This window comes from Sceloporus occidentalis, unplaced genomic scaffold (genome assembly GCF_023333645.1).
Source record: "Sceloporus occidentalis isolate IW3139 unplaced genomic scaffold, rSceOcc1.0.p SCAF_1, whole genome shotgun sequence".
NCBI lineage: Eukaryota > Metazoa > Chordata > Lepidosauria > Squamata > Phrynosomatidae > Sceloporus > Sceloporus occidentalis.
Window position 1 is genome coordinate 202,779,040 of NW_028316981.1, and position 26,852 is coordinate 202,805,891.

At 39.4% G+C, this 26,852-nt stretch overlaps 1 protein-coding gene across 3 annotated transcripts in view; it reads right to left on the minus strand.

The window, feature by feature from the left end:
- LOC149323244 (choline transporter-like protein 1) overlaps positions 1-12,436 on the minus strand; it is a 118,159-nt gene extending 105,723 nt beyond the window's left edge. For all 3 annotated transcript variants that reach the window (XM_089488638.1, XM_089488639.1, XM_089488637.1), the window contains exon 1: positions 12,210-12,436. In XM_089488638.1, coding sequence (XP_089344764.1) covers positions 12,210-12,239 — 30 coding nt within the window. In that variant the 5' untranslated portion in view covers positions 12,240-12,436. The remainder of the gene's footprint in view (positions 1-12,209) is intronic.
- Positions 12,437-26,852: the final 14,416 nt, after the last annotated feature.

Below are 26,852 nucleotides of genomic sequence, written 5' to 3' on the forward strand. Positions count from 1 at the left end.
GTACAACGATTGCAACTTTAAATTTAACTTTATAATAAGCACACATGTTCCTAGTTTGAAAGGCACTCCTCCCACCGTCAAATACAATGAGTCATTCCAAGGTTTTGATACTTCATATCCAGGAAACCCTCTGGATCTCCATCATGACTAGAAACCTCTGAACATTGTAAGAATTCCGATATGCATTCTAAAGCTGATTTTTCAGGTTACTGAAGACCCTAGCCAGACCTGCTGGGCCACACTATTATCCTAGACACATTGAAAATCATTAAAGGACATGTCCAACAGCTTCTTGTGACAATATACATTACAGGCAAAAATTTCTAAAAATTGGCAAATTGTCTTTCTGAAAGACTTGCATCCAATTACTGATATTCTCATTGAGTAACTACCAACAGGGTTCCTACATACATAGGAATATCTGTGTTAGATCATATCAGCTAACCTCAATACATAGCTCTAGCCTTGAAACACTAAGAACCAAGATCAGCAACAGAATAGAAAAAAAACAGCCGTTTAGATGTCCAGTTAGACAAAGCTACCTCACTGCTGAACAAATTCTTTTTAAAAATTCAAGATATCTACTTAATACCTACTGTACTCTCTAGACTCTGAGGCAGATATTATATCACTGTTTTTACATCTAATTTTATCAGTCAAAAACTGGAATTGTCCTCTCTCTAGATAGAAAAATCTTGGTCAGTTGATTACTCATACAGACGAACATTAACATATTGATTTATTAGAAGAAAAACAGATTTTAAAAAATACCTTCTTTTAGAAGCCCAATTATTGTTAGAAGCTTTGCTGGTTAAATGTAGCTCACTCCTCCACAAAACATAGTCCCATTCTTGGACACTGACGTACTGCTTAGTGATATTTTTATCTTACAAAACTCCCCACTATGAGATCCAAACACCAGTGAGCACATCCAGAGAAATTTACTTACCCAATTACAGTCAACCCTCCACATTTGTGGCTTTGACTTTTGTTGCTCTGATTATTCACCAGTTTGATTAATATCTTCTTTCTAGGAATCTCTAGGTCCTCCAGTGTGACTCCGCTGGAAGTTGAGCATGGAGTCACACTGGAGCACCTAGAGATTACTAGACATCTGTAGGTCCTGCAACACAATTCTATTGTCAATTTCTGGCAGATGTGAACCATAGAATTTGGCTGGGGGACCTAGAAATTTTTAGAAAGGTTTTCTGTCAAGTTAAAAAAATAGTGTTTTTTTTTTTATTTAGTTTTTCCACTAACCCCAGCAAATGTGGAGAGCCCACTATACTCTATAAAATCTGCTGTTCTGTACCTCAGCTTTTCCAGCTAGGATGGCAATGAACCTACATATGCTTTCTTAATTGAGGAGATGTGGCCAAGACTCTAGCTCTACTCTGCACCAAGTGATTAAAAAAGACCAATATAAAATAAAATAAAAGCACCCAGCCCCAATGAATACTTTGCAAAGTAATGCCAGCCATCCTGAATTCCTCTACAGACACAAAGCATCACAATGTTCATACATGCACATTCACTGTACAAAGGAGCTGCAGGTGCCACTTCCAAATAAAATCTAAGTAGCATAGCAATGTTGGGCCTGCACATTTTACTGTTTCTTTTGTACTTACTCCTGAAATAATAATAATAATAATAATAATAATAATAATAATTGTTATTAAAGTTTATTCATACAGCGCCATAAGTTTTGCACAGCACTTTACATAATCATCAAAAACAAGACAAAACCCACCTATGGCGTGCAACCTAAAATCACAAAGCACAAATTTTTAAAACAGACTATGTATCCATTAAAATAGCTCTAAAACTATAAACCATGGAAAAGCAACACAGAGTTAATCTGAACTGTCCATGATATCAGGCTGTAATCTGAAACGCTTCCATAAACAAAAACATCTTTAATTTGAACTTGAAATTGCCTAAGGAAGTAATGGTCCAGGAAAGCGGAGTGGCAAGGGAGAAAGGGTGAATCCAAGAGAGGGAAGAAGAGACCCTTGGCTAGGTCAGGTGCCCCGAGCCCCTGGAGCGCAGAGCACAGACAGAATGATAAGAGGAAATAATAACTGACAAATAAGGAGGGGCCGAACCACGTAGGTTAGAAAAAGAAGCTTATAACAAATCCTGAAAGAAATGGACGGCCAATGAAGAGATATCAACAAAGGGGTGATAGTCATGACGGTGAGCCAAAAAGATGATCCTGACAGCAGATTGTTGAATGAAGATCAGAGGACCAAGATGGGTAAGAGGAAGCCCCATCAACTGAAGATTGCAGTAACTGAGGCGTGGACCTTAGTATGTAGCGAAATTGGCAAGACTTAGCTGTGGCCTGGATCTGAGGAATAAATGACAAGGACGAATTGAAAACAAAGCCAAGGCTACGTGCTTAGTTCACAGGATGAATACGAATGTCACTAACAGTAATTGAAAATTGAAGTCGGTTTTGGTGGGAAAATGAGTAGTTCTGTTTTAGCCATGTTAAGTTTTAAACGCTGATGAAGCATCCATGCAGATATAGCAGAGACATGCTGAAACTCGCTGTTCAATGTTCAAAGAGAGTTCTGGAGTGGAAAAGTACAATTGGGTATCATCGGTGTATAGATGATATTGAAAACCATAGGAATGAATAAGATTACCTAAAGACAAGAGTGTAAAGGGAGAACAACAACGGACCCAGGACAGAGCCTTGTGTGACTCCAACTGGTAACTAAACAGAAGCCGAAACCTGACCTCCAGCTACCACAGCAAATGATCTATTCCTAGCTCCTGGAGCAAATCTCCCAAAAGACTATGATCGACTATATCAAAAGCAGCAGAAAGAACAAGAACAAGAACTGAATATAGGCCTTTTGACTTGGCCAGAGGAAGATCATCGACAATGTTCATGACAGCCATCTCTGTAGAATGCAAAGGAGGAAAGCCAGGTTGAAAAGGATCCATAATGGAGCTGGTAGAAAGAAACTCAAGACAGCAAAAGTAAACAGTACATTCCAAAACCTTAGAAAGGAAAGGTAGGAGTGAGATAGGATGATAGTTAGAAAAGGAGAAAGGGTCAAGTGAGGGCTTCTTCAGGATGGGAGAAACCAATGCATGCAGAGGGAAAAGAACCAGTGGAGAAAGTATAAAGAAGAGAAGGCAGTATAGCAGGCGCAGCAGAAATTAGAAAAGGAGAAGGAATCGGATCAAGAGAACAGGTTGATGGATTAGAAGACATCAACAATTTAGATAGTTCGTCCAGCAGGATGGGAGAAAAGGCAGAAAATTTTACCTATACAGATGGTTGAAATGCCAGAACAGTGGAAGAATCAGGAACTCTAAGATTGGAGCAGATGGTTTTGATCTTAGAATTGAAATAAGCTGCAAAATCATTAGGAGAGAAAGAGAGAGGAATAGGTGGAGAGGAAGGCTTTAGCAAAGAAAAGAGGTGCTGTGGACGTGATTCATTGGCACTGATCAATGATATATAATCTGTGTTCTCATCTAGAAATGGTAGCAGTACACCAAAAATGTAGTTAAGTTGTGAGGGGAAGACTGGAAAACCTTTGGAAGGAGATGGAAAGATACCTAAGCAGAAGAGTACATGCAGAATGTCCAAGTTTCAATCCCAGACATCCCTAGGGAAGAGAATCCCAAGTAATACATCAAGGAAAAATCTCTGGCCAAGTCATTGGTAGCAATTTCCAGTCAGCAGATGGTTTGGGGCTAGGTCATCCTTTCCAAACCTTCTCCAGATTATTGAAAGTAAGTGCTGCAGTGCCACACATCAGGACATAGATGTGGAATAGCTGCCTTATGCCATAAAAAGAGCAGATCCATGTACAGTATTAACTTGCTCTTAAATTGGCAAACAAATGTGACACAACACCTTTACTCCTCTGATGCTATTACATGATTATATACAGTAATAAGAAAAATAGTAAGTTGCTGCATCTATGGACATTCCTTGGCAAAGGTGCACAAACATTATTTATTCTTAACTAAATATGCATTCTTGCTTTGTAAATTTGTAATATATTGTTGAACAACAGGGTTCACAAAAATAAGACACAACGCTGAAGTCAGGCCTAGACTAAACTAACAATCAACTGAATCATGTCCCAACTCCAGTCAAAAATGAAAAACTCTACTTCTTATTGCTGTATTCTAAATGAATTTTACCCTGGATAACACCAACATTGGAAAATGCATCTATTCTTTCTGTAAGAAGCAATCTTACACTCAGCCTTTACACCCTTAACCTCTTTAATGGCCATGGTAGTTACTTAATGATTTAATTTACTTATTCATACATCACATTTATTTCTTACTAATGAATTCACTGTTATGATACAGGTTGTGCCTTCTAGGTAAATTTGTAATTATATAAATGACATCATTTTCAGGAAAGCTAGGAAATGAATTAGCGGAAGGTAGAGATGAATAAAGATTTGTCCAGAGATGTGAATAACACATTCAAGGAGATCACCAGAATAAAAGTCAAGTGAAAATGATAAAGAATGTTTCTAAAAAGTTTCCAGAAATGCAAATTATAAACAAGTTTTTTTTTTTTTTTTAAAAAGGGGCAAAACAGACCACCTCTTCCGAAGATGGATTGAGACCACAGCAACATCACACAGCAGCCCCAATCTGCTTTTTTTTCTGGCTGAAAAAGCAAGCGGTAGAGAGGCACTCTTTTTTGCACTGGCAAAAAGCCAGCTTTTCCTGGCCCACCGTGATTGGAATCCGGCTTTATGGTGCTCTGGCACCATGCGATGTGCAAACGCCACACGTCTGGAGTGCCCAGAAGCCAGCCCACATGTGGGCAGCCAGAAGCCAGCATCAAAACATCAGGCTCTGAGGCGTCCGGACAATAGTGCAAAGGAGCAGTCTGTTTTGCCCCTAAGTCATGACACAAGACCATTAAGACTACAGACAAAAGTCTTGCAAGGGAAGATCCAAGAGTATGACAAAGCCTGATTTCTTATTAAAAACATCTTTCAGATCACAATAAGATGGTATCAGGAAAATGTTACCTAATACAGCAAGCTCAACAGAAAGTTTAAATTGATAGAAGCATTATCACATGAAGCCAGCTGAAACATAGTGCAAACATGCAGTGCAAAGTATGAGAGGGAAAAGTAGCTGGGAAAAGCAGCTACAAATTTTAAGACTTTTTTTAAAAAATCAAAAATACCTTTTGCAGGGGAAGCAAAACAGAAGTACAGTGCACCCGCATTATACGCAGGCGTGCTTTATGCGGACTTGAGCGTACACACACAAGCTGCAGGGAGTGCGCAGGGCGCAGCATCCCATTCAAATGAATGGGGCACGCGCCCATGGCGCCCAGCGTGCTCCCGTGCCGCCACGCACAAGCCCCGTTCATTTAAGCATAGGTGGAATTCACCTTGCGCGGGGGGGGGGGGGGTCCGGAACGGATCCCCCGTGTAAGGCAAGGGTCCACTGTACAAAGAAAAAGGTTTTACAGGAAAGCATATAGAAAATTAGAAAGTCACGTGGCTCAGAAATAACACATTATGAGCTAAATGAAAAACCACTTCAAATTTATGGCACTCTAGAAACTGACAAATGTATTGTACCATAAGGATTTGTGGTTATTGTCCAGGGCTTGAGGTGCATGAACTGTTGCCTCAAGAAAGCAAATCAGCTTAGCAAAGGTAACTGAAACCAGTGAAATACTGACATAAAGCTAAGTAACAATTCTTGTTGTTTTTGAATACCTACCAAACTCCTGCAGTACAGGAAAGAAAAAAGACATAAAGAATTGAAACAAAACACTTGACAAAATGTCAAAGGCTAAAAAAGAAAATCTGAAAAACAGGGAAACCTGGGAAATTTGCAAAAAGCAGTAAAAGTGAACTGAAATAAAATCTTTCAGATGTGTACAGTAGATGTGAAAGTGATAGTGATGGTGAATACGCCAATGGTCCCAATGATAACAATGGGTATGGAAAGGATAATGGTAAACAAGCCCAAATGCACATGGTTAAATCAATCTGCAGAAAAAGACATGCCGGGGGGGGGGGGGGGGTCCAAATTGTTGATAAGGTGTGTAGACCAGTGCTACTCAAGGTGGTGATCCTTGGACCAATGTCAGTCTGCAAACTATACTGGGGAGCAGCAAGTTACCAGGAAGAATATGTGCAGAAATATGGCACAGTGGGGGAGAAATCGTGTTGGTCCCTCACATCAAATCACTAGGAGCATCAGTATAGACTACGAAACCCACTACAGAACCAAAAGCCATTGACTAGTTTAATCCTGCTACCACTATAGTGCATGCCAATCTACAGGAGCACCAGACAAACATGTTACAGGACGCACAGCAGACACACTGTGTAATGAATTTCTACCAAGCAGATAAATTCAGAAGGCTCCAGCTGGAGTGGCTAGTGTAAGGCAAAAATATGCTGGCACAGTGAAGATGGCAACAATTAAAGGGAAGAGTTCAAAAATATATGTATGCCATTCTCAGATAGATGGTTATGACAATGGCAGGCTAAAAACAGACTAGTATGTCTTCATATTGTCCATAATTAAATTATGAATTCACTGTCCCAAGATTTCGAGATTGGCCCCAACTTGAACAGCTTTTTAAAAAGGCTTAGAGAAATCCTTAGTGGTTAAGCTATTAATGGCTACTAGTTATAATGGCTATATATTACCTCCAGTATCAGATGTGATCTACCTCTGAATATCAGTTGCTAGGGAACAGAAGCAGGAGGGTGTTATTGTGCTCATGTCCTGCTCATGGACTTCCCATAGGCATCTACTTGGCCAGTGTGGGAACAGAATGCTAGACCTGATAAACCTTTTTCAAACAAATAGCCCTTGGACTGAGCGAGCAAAGCTCTTTTGTTCACCTGTTAAAAACTGGAAGTGTTTGTGTAGCATGAGACTAACAAGACTGCAATGTACTGTAACCTGCCAATAAACATAGTTTATATCCAGGAACTGAGAAATACAATTTGAAGCCATGAGGGGGGAATATTTTCCCCTTTGAGAAAAAATTGAAAATCTTGGGAGAAAGTACAATATTTATTTTCATATTTTTGCTTCGGTGACATAAAATAATTCGCTTAGCTTATACATCTGTACTATTTGGCATATTTATGACATTTAAAATAGAAAGGGATTTTGTACTATAGAAGGAGCTGCAAACCACTGTACCATAGGTACCTAAGCACACACGTCTTGCTTTTTACCACCTAAAAAGCACACATATCTTAGTTTTTATCATTTAAGAACAACGCTCTTCCCAACCCCACCCACCCCCCAAAAAACACACATGTATTATTGGGTCTGGAACAGTCACAGTCTTGAGGACTTAGCTCTTCCAATAGTGCATTATCATAAGCGAGTATGTTCCTCAATTGAAGATGGATAGCATCACCCACTAGAAGCAGAAACATCTCTTGGGCTCCATCATTCAATATGTGCAGGAACTGATGTTGTCTAGTTTTCCAGATCTTTATACTGTGTAGTCTTTGGAATTCTGAGTGTGTTAAACCTTGTCTTGAAAAACATGCCATTATTTCCAATGGAGACAGTAATTCCTCACAGGGTTTTTTTTTTTAAATGTTCTCTAAAGTTTCCAATTTTTCTGCAATGCAAAATCTGACAATTATATCTTAGAGGGGGAAAATGGGAGGAGATCCCAGAAAAAAAATGTTCGCATCTCTAGCTAGAAATATTAAGATAGGAACAGGCAGCAGATTAAAATTATTGTAAGAGAACCTTTCCAAGCATGTTGTTTGGACTCAGAAAGACAAGCTCTACATGGCACAGTTGGAAACAAGCCTCAAGATCAATCTACCCCCCCCCAAAAAAAAAAATACTGCATGACCAGAAATGAATCAAAGTTCATAAATATACACCTTTTAAAAATCCTGTAGTTAAAATAGTGTTTCATCATCTACCTAAATCCCTTACTTTTGGCAGACTAGATGTGGTAAACAGTAAATGACATATTTATTCTTATACTGTTTATTCCACATATATTCCAACAGCAAATCCGTGTTCATAAAAACACATAAAGGAAAATGCTGCCAATATACATCACTCTATCAGTTCCATCTTTGGCTACTGAATTTTATCTCTATAGCCTAGAGTAATACACTATTCTGCAGAAGGAATAGATGAGGATGTATAGTGAGAGAGATAGAACACAATACAATGACAAATTGCCTCTTACTCATACAGACACACAAATGACAGAAAGCAGTCTGAACACGACTGTAAGGAATTAACCATGCCTATCATTAGACAATATGAAAACTTCAAATCCATCCCTCAAGAATATAGCATGGTTACAGGAAACAGGTGAGAAGCACATAGCAAGAATAACTATGGGGCTCAGAAAACATACCTACAAATCTAGCTTTTCTCCTCCACTTAGGTTTACTCCCAACAGGAAAAGTTACTAGTACCCCTCTTAACGGTTTCTGGTCTCAAAATTACTAATATGGACAATCATCTTCACAGTATTAAACACAGAGTGGAACAAATCCATCCTTTCACCACCATTCTGTTTGGAAAATTATTCTGCAACTGTCTTAAGAGAACACAGATCCCTGTCGAAAGACCTTGAGGGCATGCCTCCACAGAAACAGATAAAGGTAAAAAAGATCCCAATGTTCAAGAATAAAGGTGTATGGTACAGTGAATGAAGCATTCTGTCTGGATGTACAGCATCCTGGTTGGCCTTAGGCAAGTCACTGCATCTAAGCTGAGCTACTTCACAGGGCTATTGCAAGGATAAAATGGATTAACTCTACATAGGTCACACTGAGTGTCTGAGAAAGGGTAGACTATATACATGAAATAGGCAAATACAGGCACATTCACTATGTATGAAGTAACAGATCAGGGTTGGATGCTTGATTTTTTAACCCTGCACATACAAAATGAACTGAGCCAGGATATTATAATGGTTTGAATGTTGGACTAGGACTCTGGAGCCAGTGGTCAAAGCAGTGCTTGGCCTTAGAAACTCACTGGATGACCTTGAGCAAGTCACACTCTCCCAGCCTCAGAGAAAGGCAAAGGGAAACCTCCTGTGAACAAACCTTGCCAAGAAAACCCAGGGACAGGGTCACCTGAGGTTGCTATAAGTCAGAAACGACTTAAAGGTACACAGCAATATAAAACAAAGTCTGATGGGAATGCAATGAAATAAACAGTGGTGGCTCTGGGAAGGAGATGAAATAATAATGGGGAATACAATATTGTGAAGCACCTCAAAGCACAAGCACCAGAAACTAAAGCAACAGGAGCATTAAAGCAACCAGCGAATGCCAGAGGCTGCAGTGGGGGGATCAGAGTTTGGCCACAGTATCAGCATGAAGACAGACTACTAATTCAGTTTACCCCAAAATCACTCAGAATTAAGTCATTTAGTGGCAGAAGGCTCATCCAGCAAAGAATGTGAAGTACAACTTCATAAGCCAAACAGTAACTAACTGTTGGGGGCTAGATATGGGTTAGATATGGAGGCTAGACATGGATCCCAGTTTGGCCATGGAAACCCACTGGGTGACTGGGCACATCACACTCTCTCAGCCTCAGAAGATGGCAATGGCAAATGGCAAACCCTAATAGCTTTGCTTTAGGTGTCGCCATTAATAGTTTTTTGTGGGTTTTTCAGGCTCTGTGGCCGTGTTCTGGAAGACTTTATTCCTGATGTTTTGCCAGCATCTGTGGCTGGCATCTTCAGAGAATAATAATAATAATAATAATAATAATATTCATTATTATTATTATTATTATTATTATTTATATCCCACCTCTCCCTGCTGACTGACTGGTCAGGATCAAGGTTACAGAAATACAGTCAATACAATAAATGAGTTGGGTATATAACGACTTGAAGGCACACAACAGCACCATCATATGGACCCTATGGGTCATATGGACCAGGCAAGCACTGGGTGAACAGCACTCAAAGCGCACCCAGATAGGGTGAACTGAGGGCGCTTACTGATAAGGAGGAGGGGTGGCTGGGCTCCTTTGTCTTGACAACTGGTCAAGAAACCCTTGGAGTTTGCAATTCAGCTCTGAGCTCCTGGGTGCGCTTTGAGTGCTCTCCCTTTCCGCAAGCCTCTCCAAGCTGATAAATTTATAAAACAAATCCCAGCCTCAGCAGGGCTGTGATTGGAGGAGGAGGGTGGCGACAGCAAGGGTAATCTGACGGCTGCTCCAGGATCTTCCTGGTTGCAACCACGGAGGCAGCTCAGAGCTCAGGAGTGGGTGGCTGTGGAAAGGAGGAAGAGGATGGGGTTCAGGGGGGCCACACCACCCCTCTCTCCATTCTCCCCACACACAAAAACAGATTTCCTTTTTGGTTGCATAAGTTATTGCTCCCCCCTCTCCTCCCTTGCTCTGCTCCACTCTGCTCCAGGAAGAAACTGTGTGAATGTGTGCATTATGGAGAGGGAGGGATGTTCTAAAAATACTAAGATGCGGAACCGAACGTGCCAAGATGTAGATGAGAAGTGGAGAGCGCAGGAGGGGTGCAATCCATGCAAACAGGACAGGATAGCCGGAGGTCCTCCTCTTCCAGGACAAGCCCTACATTCCAGCCCTGCTGTCCAGGAGGAATTCCCAAATGCCCTCCATTTTGAGGAGGATGAAGAAGCATGATTCTATATCTCTAATGAGTCTTTCCAGCTTTTATTCTGGTCATGTCCTCCATATCTCTTGAACATCCTTCATTCTGAGCATGGCTAGTGCTGCATCCACACTACAGAAATAATCTGGGTTCGCACTATTTTGGCTGCCAGGGCTCAATGCTGTGGGATCTTTGTTGTGGCCCAAGAGCGGAGCTGCTACGATTCCCAGTTAAAGCGATATCAAACCAGATGATTTCCGCAGCATGGATCTATGCTGAGAAGCAGGAATTTATATCTCTATGGTCCAATCCACGCTGCAGAAATAATCTAGTCTGAGACCGCTTTAACTGCCCTGGCTCAATGCCATGGAGTACTGGGAACTGTAGTTTGTTGTGACACCAGAGCTCTCTCTCTCTTTCTCTCTCTCTCTCTCTGTCAGAGAAGGCTAAGCCTCTCACAAAACGACAGTTCCCAGAATCCCCCTAGCATTGAGCCAGGGCAGTTAAAGCGGCCTCAAACTACATTATTCCTGCAGTGTGCATTCGGACGGAGGGGCGTTCTTAGCTTCCATGGGCTGCCTTGTCCACTATTCCCTTCGGAGGCCCTACATTTGGCAGCAGAGGCGCCTTGCAGGACCTCTGCTCATCCTGAAACATAATGATAACAAATAATAAACAAACAGAATAATAATAATAATAATTAAATTTTACTTATATCTTGCCTCTCTGACAACGACAAATGAGTCGGCTTATGACTTAAACCGGGGGGGGGGGGGGGGACAGGAGAGAATAATAATAATGTTTTATATTATTATAAAGAATAATAACATATTATTATTGCATTTTATATTATTATAAAATATTATTATTAGAGAAGAAGTCTGTAAAGGGAGGGAGGGAAGAAATACAGGCGGCAGCTTCCCCACTTTGTTTTTTGGAAGAAATTATAATAATAAATAATATATTATATGATATTATATGATATATACATACATATATATATATACACACACACACACATATACTGTATATAATATTATATATATATATATATATAATGTACAAATATATAATAATCAATAATTATATATATAATTATTGATTATAATATATATAATTATAAATAATAAATTATACATGTATTATAATCAATAATTATATATATAAGTAGTTATTGATTATAATACATGTATAATTTATTATTTATTATATATATATTATAATCAATAATTATATATATAATTATTGATTATATATATATAATATAAATAATAAATTATACATATAATCAATAGTATATATATATATATATATATATATAATACTATATTTGTACTTATAAATGTATATTGTTATTGTTGTTGTTGTTACTATTTATATCCCTCCTTTATCTACTGACCGCCTGGTGAGGCTCGAGGCGGATTACAGCACTAGAGTTAACACAATAGCATTAACTAGTGCTGCATTGGCTGCCAGGGCTGACTGCTGTGGGATGCTGGCAATCGCAGTCCGCTGTGGCCCCGGAGCGGATCTACCTAGCCTTGTTTTCCCCATAGAGACACACACACAAGCGTCTTCTCCTCCTCACCTGCGAGGCGGCGCTCCCGCAGCAGCCCATGGCGGGCTCCGGGCTGGCTCTCTGCCGCGGGCTCCAGGCATCCAAGCGCTCGCCCGCCCGCCAGGCCCCAGGGCCACGACGGCGGCGGAGGAGGAGAAGGAGAAGGCGGCGAAGACGGCGGCGGAGGGAGGCTGAGGAAGAAGGGGAGAGGCGGCGGAGGAGGAGGAGGAGGAGAAGGGAACAGTGGACCGCTCCAGTCAGTCACTCAGTCACTCGCTCCGAGGCTCCTCCGCAGCGACACCTCCTTGACGCTCTCCATGGCTCCGCCCCCTTTTCCTCCTGGGGGCGGGGCTTACGAGCGAGCACGCAGTAGAAGCCTCAACCACTGCGCAGCCGCAGACCGCCGCCTCGAGACAGCCCTTAGAAACAAGACCTGAGTCGGAACCTTCCCTCCCGGGGGCGCGCGAGGCAGCCGAGCCCACGCCGCCAACGGACGCGCTCGCGCGCTCTGGCTCTGCCTACGTCACAATCTCTCCCTCTCCTGATTGGAAATCGCTGCCGCCTCTCCTCCTCCTCCTCCCCTTCCTATCTATCTCTAGCTCTACCTATCAGCTCCGGAATGGAGTTGGCCCGCTGGCGCTTTGTCCTCCCACACTTTGAACCCGTCCGGCTCCGCTTCCGGCTCTTGGCTCTCTCTTTGACTAAAGATGTTGTGAAGTGAAAAGTAGACAAATAAACAAACAAATAAATAAACAAATAAAACAATTTTCGACTCTTTTTCCCCCCTGAACCGTCCTAAAAATGATCATTGATTATCTCCCTTTTATTACTTATTATTTATAACAATGATAATATAAACATTATATTAACAATGTATAAATACATTACATTTATATAATACAATATAAACATATATAAAAATTTATATATATATATATATATATATATATACAGAATATATATTTTATATTGATATAAATATCAATATATAACATATATATTATATATATATATATTATATATATACATTATATTATATATTATATATTGATATTTATATATCAATATAAAATAATATAAAATAACGTAAATATTTATAATAAATAATAACAGTAATAAAGAAAGGCATGAAAAAATCAACTATAAATAATAAATTATATATATATATATATATATATATATATATATAATTTTAATATAATCCAGACAAGACAGAGGTGCTCCTGGTCAGTAGGAAGGCAGAACAGGGAATAGGGATCCAGCCTGTGTTAGATGGGGTCACACTCCTCCTGAAGACACAGGTTCGCAATTTGGGGGTACTCTTGGATTCAGCTTTGAACCTGGAGGCCGAGGTCTCTGCTGTGACCAGGAATGCTTTCGCACATTTAAAACTTGTACGCCAGCTGCGCCTGTTCCTTGAGAAGCCAGATTTGGCCACGGTGGTACATGCCTTGGTTACATCCCGTTTGGAATACTGTAATGGGCTTTACATGGGGCTGCCTTTGAAAAGTGTTCAGAAAATTCAGTTGGTTCAAAGAGCTGCTGCCAGGCTGTTAACAGGGGCAGATTACAGAAATCATACAATGGCCCTGTTGAAACAGCTTCATTGGCTGCCAGTTTGTTTCCGGGCACAATTCAAGGTCCTGGTTATTGCCTACAAAGCCCTACATGGCTCAGATCCACACTATTTGGCAGACCGTTTCTCCTGGTATGAACCGGCCCGGACTCTAAGATCCTCTGGGGAAGCCCTTCTCTCTGTCCCAACACCTTACTGTGAAGCCACTATGAGTCCCAGTCCTGGGAAAAGAGTGGAATACAAATAAATAAACAAACAAACAACTAAAGATGGCCTTTGTTTTAAGTTATATGCAACATATCAATAAAAAAATAAAGAAAGATGGCCCTTGTTTAACCACAAATGTTGTGTCTGGTCTCATTATTCCATGATTGGTCAATAAAGAGCTTTCTTGATGGCTACTCCTAAGCTATGGAGCTCCCTTCCAAGGGCTCTTCCTTTGCCCTCTCTCTGCTCTCTTTCTGCTGCCAGAGCAACCCTTTTTATTTAAACAGGCCTTCAGCTTTTAACTGGTTGGGACAGAGGCATATTCAATGGGTGTGCTATATATTTTTAAATAGGTTGAATTTTTAAAAATCATTTAATGGTTTAATTTGATTCATTGTTTAACAGTTTTTAAACTTTTTTACTGTACAGGTTGAGTCTCCCTTATCCTGAGTGCTTTGGATCAGGGGTGTTTTGGATTTCAGATGTTGTTGGATTCTGGAATACCTGTATTCGCATATATGTAAATAAAGAGATATCTTGGAGATGTGATCCAGGTCTACACATAAAATTGATTTATGTTTCATATACATCCTATAGACGTAGCCTAGAGGTCCTCTGATCCCGTATTTCAAATAAATTTGTGTATGAAACAACGTTTGTTTACACTGAACCATTAGAAAGCAAAAATGCCACTATCTTAGCCATACATGAAAAGGTTTGGGTTTTTGGAATATTTAAGAATTCCAGATACGGTAGACTCAACCTGTATATTGTTTTAGCTGTTTTGTTTTAACATATTGCAAACCATTTGAGTCCCATATTAGGAAAAGGTGGGATATTAAATAAAATAAAATAAATAAATAACTTCCACTTCGTCTCCCTATCCCCCACACTTTGCCATTTGCACATTGTGATTGTGATGAAATTGGTGATGTTTCTGCTGAGGCGCATTCATAAAGCTTTCAGTGATGCATCAATCTTAGTAGAAAGCAAGGGGAAGGAGGAAGGGAGCTTTCATGGGAGACACTTGGCATTTCTTGGGGGCCCTTTTCTGTTAAAGGAGGAGGAGATACGAGAAATAAGAGAAGAGAAAATATTATGTGCATTTGTGTTAGATACCAAAAACATGGGAGGAGGAGACATACAACCCAAACCAACCAACCATTTCCCCATCAAAACTCCAAAACTTCATGTAGCCAAGTGAACTTTCCATATATTTCTTTTATTTGTCTTAAATCAAGGATATTGAGATGTAAGAATAGCCTAAACTTGAAATGTGATGTTCTTTAATATGCCTCCACTACTCAGGAGATGGAGGCAAAATGATGCAATCAATGTGGAATAATCCTTCTCAGATACGCAGAACAAAAGGCAAGGCTGGCAGTTCAGTTCTAGAATGAACAGTTGTAGATTCCCAAGGAGATGGGAGCAAAGGGATCCAGCAGCTGAGGTGAGTTGCCAACCTCTATCTTTTAGATAGCCTGGCTCTCCAAATAACCTCTGTCTAAAAAAACGATGAGATTTCCCATGGTCTTAAAAGATATGATATAAAGCACAGTAAAGGAAAAAATATTCTAGAAGGAAAGAGCATTTCCAGTGAATATCAAGTTTCTGGTGAGTCTCTACAGAGCAGGTCCTGGAAAAAGAGCAGGTTATAGGTGCTTGTTAACCCTTTTCTTAATAGCTTCTTCAACCTAATTATGGGGAAGTCTTTTCCATGGTTAACATTTTATTTCAGCATTTTCTAAATGACCTCTCTGCAGATTTAAAAGGAAATTTTCAAATGTAAAAGGAATTTAACAAGAACTGCAATAGATCTGTTTTATAAGGAGGACTGGTAACACCTTCCAGGTTACTTAAGGTATGTTTTCAAATATCATCGTAATAAAAGAATGAGATGGTGACAGCATAGCAATGTTTCTTTTCAGATTCACAGCTTCAGGTTTAAGCATTAATCTTAGAACAAAATAGCCAGTGCAACATGAGAAGTATTTTTTCAAGAAGAGTGTTTAAAAGCATATTAGGTTAATATGAGGTGGAGGTGAGTCCTTAGAAGTCGGTTCTATAGAAAGAAAGAAAGAAAGAAAGAAAGAAAGAGGAACATTTTATTTCACCGTTTTCTAAATGACTTCTCTGCAGATTTCAAAGGAAATTTTCAGATTTAAAAAGAACTGCAAACACCTCTGTTTTATAAGATGGAGCAGAAACACCTTCCAAATTGAGGTATGTTTTTAATTGTCATTGATATAGAAGAATGAAATGACAATAGCATGACAATGTTTCTTTACAGGAAATGCCATGGCTTTTCACAACTTCAATTTATTTAAGCGATAATCTCAGAACAAAAAGTCCAGTGCAGTCTAAGATGTATAAGGATCCCCCCCCAAAAAAAGCATTTAAAATATCATAAGTTAATATGAGGTGGAAGTAAGTACTTAGAAATAGTTCTATAGAGAGAAAGAAAGTGGAATTCTGAACTGTTCAATATATCAAGGCCTGAAAATATCTACATTGGTTCAACATTTTGAAGATAATTTTTGTGATATTGCAAATTTAACAGGAACCTAAATTAATAAAATGAGATTAAGAAATGTATTTATATCAAAAAAGCTCAGTGCAAGGCAAGGAACCTAAAAGAAGACACTGTTCCAAAATGTGAAGAATGGAAAGCATCACAGATGAACTTCAGAAGCCTGGAAGAAGATCTTTGTGATGTGTCCATTGCTAAGGAAAACAGATACTTCTTCTGTATACTGAAATTATTTGGATAATTTCTGTGTCCTCTCCCTCTGAAAGGCAGTTTTCTCTGCTTTTTAAAATAAAGTCATAGGCCTTTCCTTCCCTAAAGATGTTATCAGTATCTCCTGACATGGCTGCTCTCCATTTAATAAACTCCGAAGCAGAAAAGGGTTTACAAACTTGCATATAACACACAAAATAAATGCTACTTTTGTTCAATCTCTTCAGGCCTATTTAAAGCCCAGTTTATCCAGAAGAGGAAGTGATTAAGAAACTATTGACTGGAAAAGTCAATCTATATGAAATGAAAGCAAAATTCATGCACAGCACTGACTACAGCAATGTGTAGGTGAGAAGGAGGCAAGTATGAGAACTTTTACTGTTTAAAACATACATACAAGATTTAAAGACCTCAGCTACACTGGAATGCTCTCGCATTTCATGTTATTTGTCTAATATTAGAAGAAAGGCTAGTGATCATATATTAACATTGGTTGAAGGACAGAAGCTAAATAACATGAAGAATAAATTGAATGAGGAAAGAAGTTGTGCTCCTTTTAAAATACACAATACTACAGTAAGGAGATCAGGTGAGAAATAAGAAACACAGTTCTAGAACAAAAAGTTACATACTCTGGAAAGACTGGAATACAAAATTCCAGCAGATGTGGTACACAATGTAGTATTTGTACTTCTATGTGCTTTGTTTTGCCTGGTTCTTTAAATAACCTTTCTCTAGGAGAAGGAGGGAAGTTCAGGTTTCTGCACCAAAGTATATGACATGAGGTATAGAATGGAATGGAAAAATGAGAAGCATTTCCAATGAACATCTCCAACATTTTGGTAAGTCCCTAAAATGAAGGTCCTTTTATTGGGAAGAGAACAGATTCCAGTTTTTCCTCATTTGACAGCATCTTGGAACGAAGCACTGCGAAATATTTATTATGGTTAAAGGGTTATGCCATCTTTTTATAAATGACCTCTTTGTAGAACTGAAAGTAAATGGATTCCTGTCGTTCTCTGAAGAGAGAGAGAAAGCTACATCTTCCAGGTAAATTTTCATCTGCAGTAAACTCAAAAGAACCCAGAATTTGACAAGACCCTTTTAACTTGCAGGGATTGCTTCAGTTAAAAAAGGATAAAGAAATCGACTGTAAAACAGAAGCATAATTAAGAAAGCAATCAGCTCCTAAGAAAAAGTCTGCAGTAATATTAGATCACCAACATATTTCTTCAAAACTGGAGCATCAAGCATCATAAATGAATGTTCCCATCCTGGAGGTGAGTCTTTACAAAGGAAGGGGAAAGGGAATAGATATCTGGCTTGTTTTCCTTGATGATTCAGGAAATGCCATGGCTTGAAAAAGTATAAAGAGAGTGACAGCTTCAACTTAATAAAGCAAGAAACTCAGAACAATACAATGTTGGAAGTGTAAGACGTATTTATTTTTCACAAGAGTGCTTAAATATCATAAGTTAATATAAGGCGGAAGTGATACCTTGGAAGTAGGTTCTGTAGCAAGAAATAAAGTGGAATTGTTCAGTGTCCCAAGGCCTGAAAATATCTACAGTGGTTAAACAGTTTAAGATAACCTTTGTGACTTTGCAAGTTCAACAGGGACCCAAGTTAATAAAATGAGTTTAAGCAACGCAAGCGAGTATCAAAAAGCCCAGAGCAAGGCAAGGAACCGAACAGAAGACTGTTCCAAAAAGAGGAGAATGAGAAACATAACCAGAGATGAACCTCATAAACCTGCATCTGAAGAGGTAGGCTCAACTCTACGAATATTCATGGTACCGACTTCTATCTTTCAGTTAGTCTCAAAGGTACTGCAATATCCCTTTGCATTCAGAAATCTGGAAGATCTTTATGATGTGTCCATTGCTAAGGAAAACAGACTCATAGTCACTTCTTCTGGCTGTTGAAATTGTTTTGACTATTTTTGTGAGCTCTTATATTCTGAAAGGTAATTTTCTGTGTCCATTCTCTAAAGAAGTGATCACCTGGCATAACTGATCTCCATTTAATAAACACCTAAGCAGGAAAGAGATTGCAGCCTTGAGCAGAACATACAAGATCAATGCAGCTTTTGTAAGCCTCTCCAGGCCTCTTTAAAGCACAGATTTGCATCTCCTCCAGGAGAGGAACTGAGTAAGTACTTACCGACTCTAAAAGTCAAACTAGATGAAACTGAAGCTAAATGTCTGCACTGGAATAACTACAGTAATATGTATGTAAGAAGGAGGCAAACGTGGTATACCTTTATACAAGATATAAAGACCTCAGCTACACTGGTACGCTCTCTCCATTTCACATGTTATTTGTCTAATATTAGGAGAACTGAAACAAAAGAAAGGTCAGTGGATCATATATTAACATTGGCGGAACGACAGAGGTTAAATGATATGAACTGGATGAGGAAAGAAGTTCTGCTCCTTTAAAATACACAATACTATATCAAGGAAGTCAGGTGAGATTTAAGAGACTTAGTTCTAGAACAAAAAGTTATATACTCTGGAGAGATTTAAACATAACAATCCATCAGATGTAGTAGATATTCTAGTATTTGTAGTTCTATATACTCTGTTTTGCCTGGCTCTCCAAATAACATTTAACTAGGAGAGAGATGAAAGTTCCTGTCAATGTTAAGAAAAGCACAAATATGCACCAAAGTATCTGAAAAGAGGTGTAAAACAGACCTTCCCTCAAAAAGAGAAATGTGAACAGCATTTCCAAGGAGTGTCTCCAATATTTTGGTAAGTCTATGAGAGGTAGGTCCCTTTATTGGGAAGAGAAAAGGTTCTTATTTTCCTTCATTTTACATTTCACTTGGTGCCTGGCTCTGGGAAATATTTATTAAGGTTGAAGGGTTACACCATCTTTTTACAAATGACCTCTTTGTGGATCTGAAAGGAAATTTTCAGGTTAAGAAGAAGTGGAATCCTATGAAGAGAGAGAGAGAAAGATACATCTTTAAGGTAAATTTTCCTCTGCAATAATCTTAGAAGAACACAGAATTTGACCAGATCATTTTTACTTGCAGGGATTAGCTTAGTTTAAAAAGGATAAAGAAATCTACTGCAAAGTATAAACCTGATTAAGAAAGCAATCGGCTCCTAATAAATAATCTGGAACAGTGTAAGATACACAACATATTTCTTCAAAAAAGGATTGCAAAGCACCATAAGTGAATATTCCCATCATGGAGGTGAGTCCGTAGGAAGGAAGGGAAAAGGAAAAAGGTTCCTGATTAATTTTCCTTGATGATCGGCAGGTTCAAAATCCTATGTATCCAAAATACTGGTTAAACCTTTTTAAGAGTGTTCCCAAAGAGGAGAATGAGAAACATAGATAAACTTCAGAAACTTAGAAGAAGGTCTTTATGGCGTATGGATTGCTAAGGAAAACAGGTACATGGCCACTTTTTCTGGCTGCTGGCTGAAATGGTTTTGATAATTTAAGTGACGTCTTTTGCTCTGAGAAGGTAATTGTTTCGTTTTTAAAAAGTCATAGTCAATTCCTTATCTAAAATGCTAGCACCAGGCATGGATGCTCTTCATTTAATAAACCGGAAAGAGTTTAAAATCTGGTATATAAGACATAAAATTAATGCTGCTTTTGTATGTCTCTTCAGCCATGGATATAGCAAATATTCACAGCTCAACCAAGAGAGGAACGGAGTAGGTAACTATTGACCTCCAAAAGCAAACTCTATGGAAGTGAAGCTAAATTTGTGAGCTGCAATAACTACAAGACGGAATAGGTGAGAAAAAGGGAGGTATGAGAACTTTTAGTGTTTAAAAACTAAAAATAATATTTAAAGATCTCATCTACACAGAGACAGTCTTTATAATTTTCATTGTTATTTATCTAATCTTGGAAGAATTGCAACAGGAAAGTTCAATGGATCATACATTAACATAGGTTGAAGAATAGAAGCTAAATGATTTAAAGAGAATCAGTTGAAAAAAGCTGTTTTTCATTTAAAATGCACAATATTATAGCAAAGCAGTGAGGTGAGATTTAAAAGACGTAGCTCTTGAACCAACGGTTGTATGCTTTGAAGAGACTTAAACACAACAATCCAGCAGAAGTGGTGCACATTGCAGTATTTCTAGTTCTATATGCTCTGTTTTGCCTGGCTCTCTAAATAACATTTGAGTAGGAAAAGGATGGAAGTTCAAGACATGCCCCAAAATATGTGTCACAAGGTAAAGAGCTCATCTTCCTTCAAGAATGGAAAAGTGAAAAGTGTTACCCAAAAACATCTCCATTTTGGTAAGTCGCTAAAAGGTAGGTTCCTTTATTAGGAAGAGAACAGATTCCTGGTTTTCCTTCACTTGACAGTCGCTTAGAGCTAAGAACGGGGAAAGACTTATTACAGTTAAAGGGTGACACCATCTTTTTTATAAATGAGCTCTTTGTAGATTGGAAAGAAAGTTTTCAGGTTAAGAAGAATTTGAATAATTCTGTTCTCTGAAGAAAGAACAATACATCTCTAAGGTAAATTTTCAGTTGCAATAAACAGAAGAATACACATATTGACAAGGCCATTTTTATTTGCAGGGATTACTTTAGTTTAAAAGGGATAAAGCAATCTACTGTCAAGCATAAACATGAATCAGAAAGTAATCAGCTTTTAATAACACGTATGGAGTAAATGTAAGATGCACCCCGTATTTCTTCAAAAATGGAGCATTAAGCATCCTCAGTGGATTTGCCCATCATAAAGGTGAGTCCGTAGGAAGAGAGGAAAAAGGAAAAAGATGTCTAGTTCATATTCCCTGATGATTGGCAGGTTCAAAATCCTAGGTACCGAAAACAGTGGTTAACCATTTTTAAAAGCATATTTGTGACTTCTCTGCACATTTAATAGGAAATTATCCAACACACGGTAGAGAACTCATCTTCCTTCAAGAAAGGAAAAGTGAGAAGCATTTCCAATGAACATCTCCAACATTTTGGTAAGTCCCTAAAAGGTAGGTCTCTAACAGGTTCCTGTTTTTCCTCACTTGACAGCATCTTGCAACTAAGAACCGGGAAACATTTGATGGTTTAAGGGTTATGTCCTCATTTTGTAAATAACGTCTTTGTTGATCTGAAAGTATTTTTCAGGCTAAGAAGTGGAATCCCTCTGTTTTCTGAAGAGAAAGAGAGAGAGAAATCTTTAAGGTAAATTTTCATCTGCAATAAACAGAAGTATATAGAATCTGACAAGACCATTTTTACTTGCAGGGATTAGCTTAGTTAATGAAGGATAAAGAAATCTACTGTAAAGGATGAATATGGTTGAAAAAGCAGTCAGCTCCAAAAACAAGTTTCGAGTCATACATGATGCACAACATATTTCTTTAAAATGGAGTGTAAAGCATCATAAATGAACTTTCCCATCATGGAGGTGAGTCCTTAGGAAAAAAAGACAGGAAAAGATTTCTTGATGTTGATGCAGATTGAAAATCCTGTGTACCCAAAATACTGCTGAACCTTTTTAAAGAACGTATATGTGATTTCTCTGCTAATTTAATAGGTAGGCGAACTTTCCAGAGTCAATGTTCAGAGCTGTTCACCAAAGCATCAGTTCAAAGAAGGCTATACATCCTCACTTCCATGTGTCTTCTCACAATGTTTTTCTTCACAGGAGCCAGCAAGGACCACAGCACAAGAAGTGGCGGTGGAAGAGGGAGCATGGGTGGTGCGCTTGCGCATGGCTCTTGCTCATGGCATGCCCAGGCTAGTGCTGACTGCCACTTTTGGGGTCGGGAAGGAATTTTCCTCCAGGGCAGATTGGCCTGAGATCCTGGAGGTTTTTCGCCTTCCCCTGGGCACTGAGCAGGAGTCACTTTGGGAGGTTAGTTGGCATATTCAGTTCAGGAAATCATATCATTTAAAGAAGGCAATACAAATAATATGTAAAGGGGAAGAAGGAGTATCAGGGGGCACTTGTGTTTGGCTCTTGCTCATGGCATGCCCAGGCTAGTGCTGACTGCCACTTTTGGGGTCGGGAAGGAATTTTCCTCCAGGGCAGATTGGCCGGAGATCCTGGAGGTTTTTCGCCTTCCCCTGGGCACTGAGCAGGAGTCACTTTGGGAGGTTAATTGGCACATTCAAATCCATTTAAAAAATCATGGTGAAGATAATAAAAATACTAAATCCAACATAAAGAGAAATAAGAGCTAATACAAGGAAAATAAATATATTGATTTAAAACTATTTCTTGTTTCATTTGCCTTTTTCACTGATCTGATAAGCACAGTACTATTACCTGCTGTTGCATGGATTCTGGGACAACATGGCTTTCTGTGCCAGCTAGCTAGGTATATGGGCTTATATATTAGAAATCTGGATTGAGTCAGCCTTGTAGTTTAAGCAGTATAATCACTAGGGGAATGTGGGGGAAGAGAGCTGCTCCAGGGGACACCCGAAGTGGGGCTGACACCACTGTAGCTATAAGCTGTGACACTTGCCTGTGTCCCTGTAAAGGTCTGAAGAGATGGGGTGAGTGGAGATAGGCTTTGTGGCCAGGGCTGGGGGTGGGGAAGGAGAGACCCCAGGGTTGTATTAATTTCATTTAGTTTTTTCTTCTTTTAACATTTCTTTAAAAACATCTCTTCCTATTAAATTTTGACTTTTACCACATGGAGGTATTTACACGTACAGTTGCCCCTCCGTTTTGGCATACTTCAGATCTGTAACTCTTGCTTACTCCCAAGGAGCTTATGGAGGGGGTTAAAATTGGGGGTATACCGCTTGCAGCCATAAACCCGCATTCAAGCCTATGGGGCTTGAATATCTGCGAGTTTCCATTTTTGCGCACGGGTCTGGAATCGATCCCCCACGAAAACGGAGGGCTGACTCCAAATACATTTAGGCTGTGTGTTCGATACTGTCATTTTAAGGTTTTATTTTAATTTTGTTAGTTGCTCATACCACAACAATTGCCATTCCATGCAGTGATATATGGGAATTATGATTTATAGCAATGGAAAGAGTAATAGCATTTACATTTCTAAACCACTTCATAGTAAACCCACACTTCAGCCCCATACAACAACTGAGGCATTAGCTTACTCTCGTAGAGCTCAAGGCATGGCAACACAAACCTACCACCAGAATGTGTTGCATATTGAAAAATAGCATTAGCTGTTGTATTAGCTGCAGCAGCTTTCAAGAGTGTAGACCAGCATCCAGAGTCCTTAAATGTTACCAATAGCTATTTAGAATGACTAACTTGCTCCAGTTGTTGGTGATTTAAGCTGCCATTGCTATTTCTGCCTTCTCCTTCCAAACACCATGATTTTAGCTTTTGAAGAATTAACTCCTAGAAATTATTTCTCGTAATATTCTCCTAGAGTCCTGAAAAGTCCATGCAAGACCACTTGTGCAAAAGAAAGAAGGATGGCATCATTGACATATAATAAAATGGGGATATCTTTATCCTTCAAACAAGGCGAGAAAAACATTGCATCTAATAGAGAAGAGATTATACCGTTCATACAGAAATTAAATAAAAGAACTGCTTTTAGACAGCCCTGGCAAACACCTGTATTGACAGGGATGGCTTCTGAGAAACTGCCATTTGAAACTGTAAGCTGCCTTTGGTGCTTCTCAGAGAGTTAGTCCATAAAAGAAAAGAAAGAAAGATTGCACCTTACATTCCATTTTTAGGCAAGTCAGTCAAGCCTCTCCTGTCATTCTAGGTTCACAGATTCTCCAGTTAAATGGATTATGTGGAATTGTTTGGGATTTGGGATGGAAATTACTTTGATCTCTCTGATAGACCACCTACACCAGGAACATGATAGGATTGTTTGTTTGTTTGTTTATTCAACTCATGTCCTGCCTTTCTCCTGAAATGGGATCCAAGGCAGCTCCAAGGTAACATTCCTGTTGCTCCTTTGGACTTCTCAGTGGAGTTTACTGTCATTTACATTTGGGTTCACATGTCAAGATGCGGCAAAGGCACTGTTTAGAGAAGATTTTCATCATTCTTGAAAAGCCAGTTCCAAAATATGGAGCTATTCAAACCTTGGCCCTTTGGCCTGAGGCATCCCACTGGGTTCCATTTTTGTCTCCTGTGCTCTTTAATATCACGTGAAACATCTGAACATGAAGATCTAAGGTGCACTGGACATCAGTGTTCAGATGAAACACAACTCTGTTGATCCATCTGATTGCAGAAAAAGTGTTGATGCCTTGACCAGTAATAAGATGGATGAGTTTTAACAAACTGGAGGTTAAATATAAAGATTAACCAAACAAATTGAATATACAGGTCTTCTTGACTGTTATGTGTAACTTCTCCAGATAAAGCATTTCAATCTGCCCAGGATGGGACAAGGTGGCCATTTTCTTTAAAGATAAAGGCCTGGGACAGGCGGGCCAAAAGCGGCGAGCCACCGCCGATACTTGGGTTCTGGAGCGCCCAGTATCCTCATGCTCCGAAACCCTAGCAGGTGACGGTGGTGGCATCATGGCAGCATACCATCCACACGGATGTCGCCATGAGGATGTAAGCAATGCGCACTGTACATATGTCACTGCACGTCACACCAATGGCACACTCATGACGTTCACACTGCATCAGAAAAAGAACCTGTTTTTTCCAGGTTCTTTTGGGGGCGGAGGGATGCCGTGCAGTTTGGCTGCTGCAGCATCCCTTTGGGGGAAACCAGACACCTCCAGCCTGCCCTGATGGGGAGGGATATACCGGGCCAAAGATCATATGCTAGACCTTGCTTGGCTCCTGAAGGACCATATAGCAGACCATAACCAAGGTGCCTTGCCCACCTTAAGCAAGTGTGCCAGTGCCAATTATCTCTGCTTTGGGACAGGTTCAGACCTAGAACTATGTCACATTGTGTTTACATCAAAACTGGACTCCAGAAGACTTCATCCTATATCATCCTGGGATCTATACTCTGGTGGAGGGCCTAGAACTATCTGCCAGAGAGCAGCAGTGCTTTCCTATTTTCCTATCCTCCAGTCAGTAAGCATCCAAGTTGAGGGTTATCTTACAAGAACAGTAAATCAGTCAGTTCAATCCAGAGATGTGTCCAGAGGAGTCAGGGTTTTATACAGGACAAATGAGTTGCAGTGCAATTGAAATACTGGTTGAATCTCTCTCATTCTGAAAATATTTCAAAACCCAAAATATTCTAATAACCAAAACTTTTTTCATGAGTGGCTGACATAGTGACACCTTTGCTTTCTCATGGTTCAATGTACACAAACTTTCTTTCATGCACAGAATTATTTTTAAATATTGTATAAAATTTCTTTCAGGCTATATGTATAAATGTATATATGAAACATAAGTGTTTTTAGCCTTGGATCACATCTCCAAGATCACAGAGTCATAGAACTGTAGAGTTGGAAGAGAACACAAGGGTCATCTAATCCAATGCCCTGAAGCGGAAGAAGATGCAGTCAAATCGTTCCTGATAGACTGGCATCCAGACTCTGTTAAAAAACCTCCAAATATGAGACTCCACCACTTTCAGAGGCAGCACATTTCACTGTTGAACAGCTCTTACTGTCAGGTTCTTTCTAGTTGTTACCCAAAATGCTAGGGTCCTGGAAGGGCACCCACAATTGTATTCAAAGGAGGAATACATTTAGCGCAATAGGAAGCTGTGAGAGGGCTCTGGGTAATGTTTAAACCAGGGTTTAGTATAACGGTTCCAAACCGAGAATTCTAGACAGCAGATTCCAAATCAGTTCAGTTTGTTAATTTAGAGGAATTCAACATTGATGCAAGACATGCACACACACAACAACTAAGATACAAAAGGTGGTAGTGGAGATTGACTTGTGGGTGGCAGAGGGGAATACTATACCAATTCCAGAAGTCAAGTTCTGATTGGGAGAAGGCTGTGAACATTGGCTAGAAATGTGAGGTCAGACAACAATACTTAGGAGTCAAGCGAAATTCTGGAAGAGTGCCTGCCTGATCCTAAACTAGACTGAATCAAAAATGTCCAAACAGGCATATTTATAGGGTAAAATGTATCCTGTAGCAGTTTCTCAGGAGTTTAAGTGGATATTCCAGAAGGAAGAATGGCCAGAGATGGGTGGAAATGACAGCCATACAAAGAGGTGCCATCTCCAGAAGGAAATGCCCTTTGATTTCCAACCTTCTGGCAATTACTCA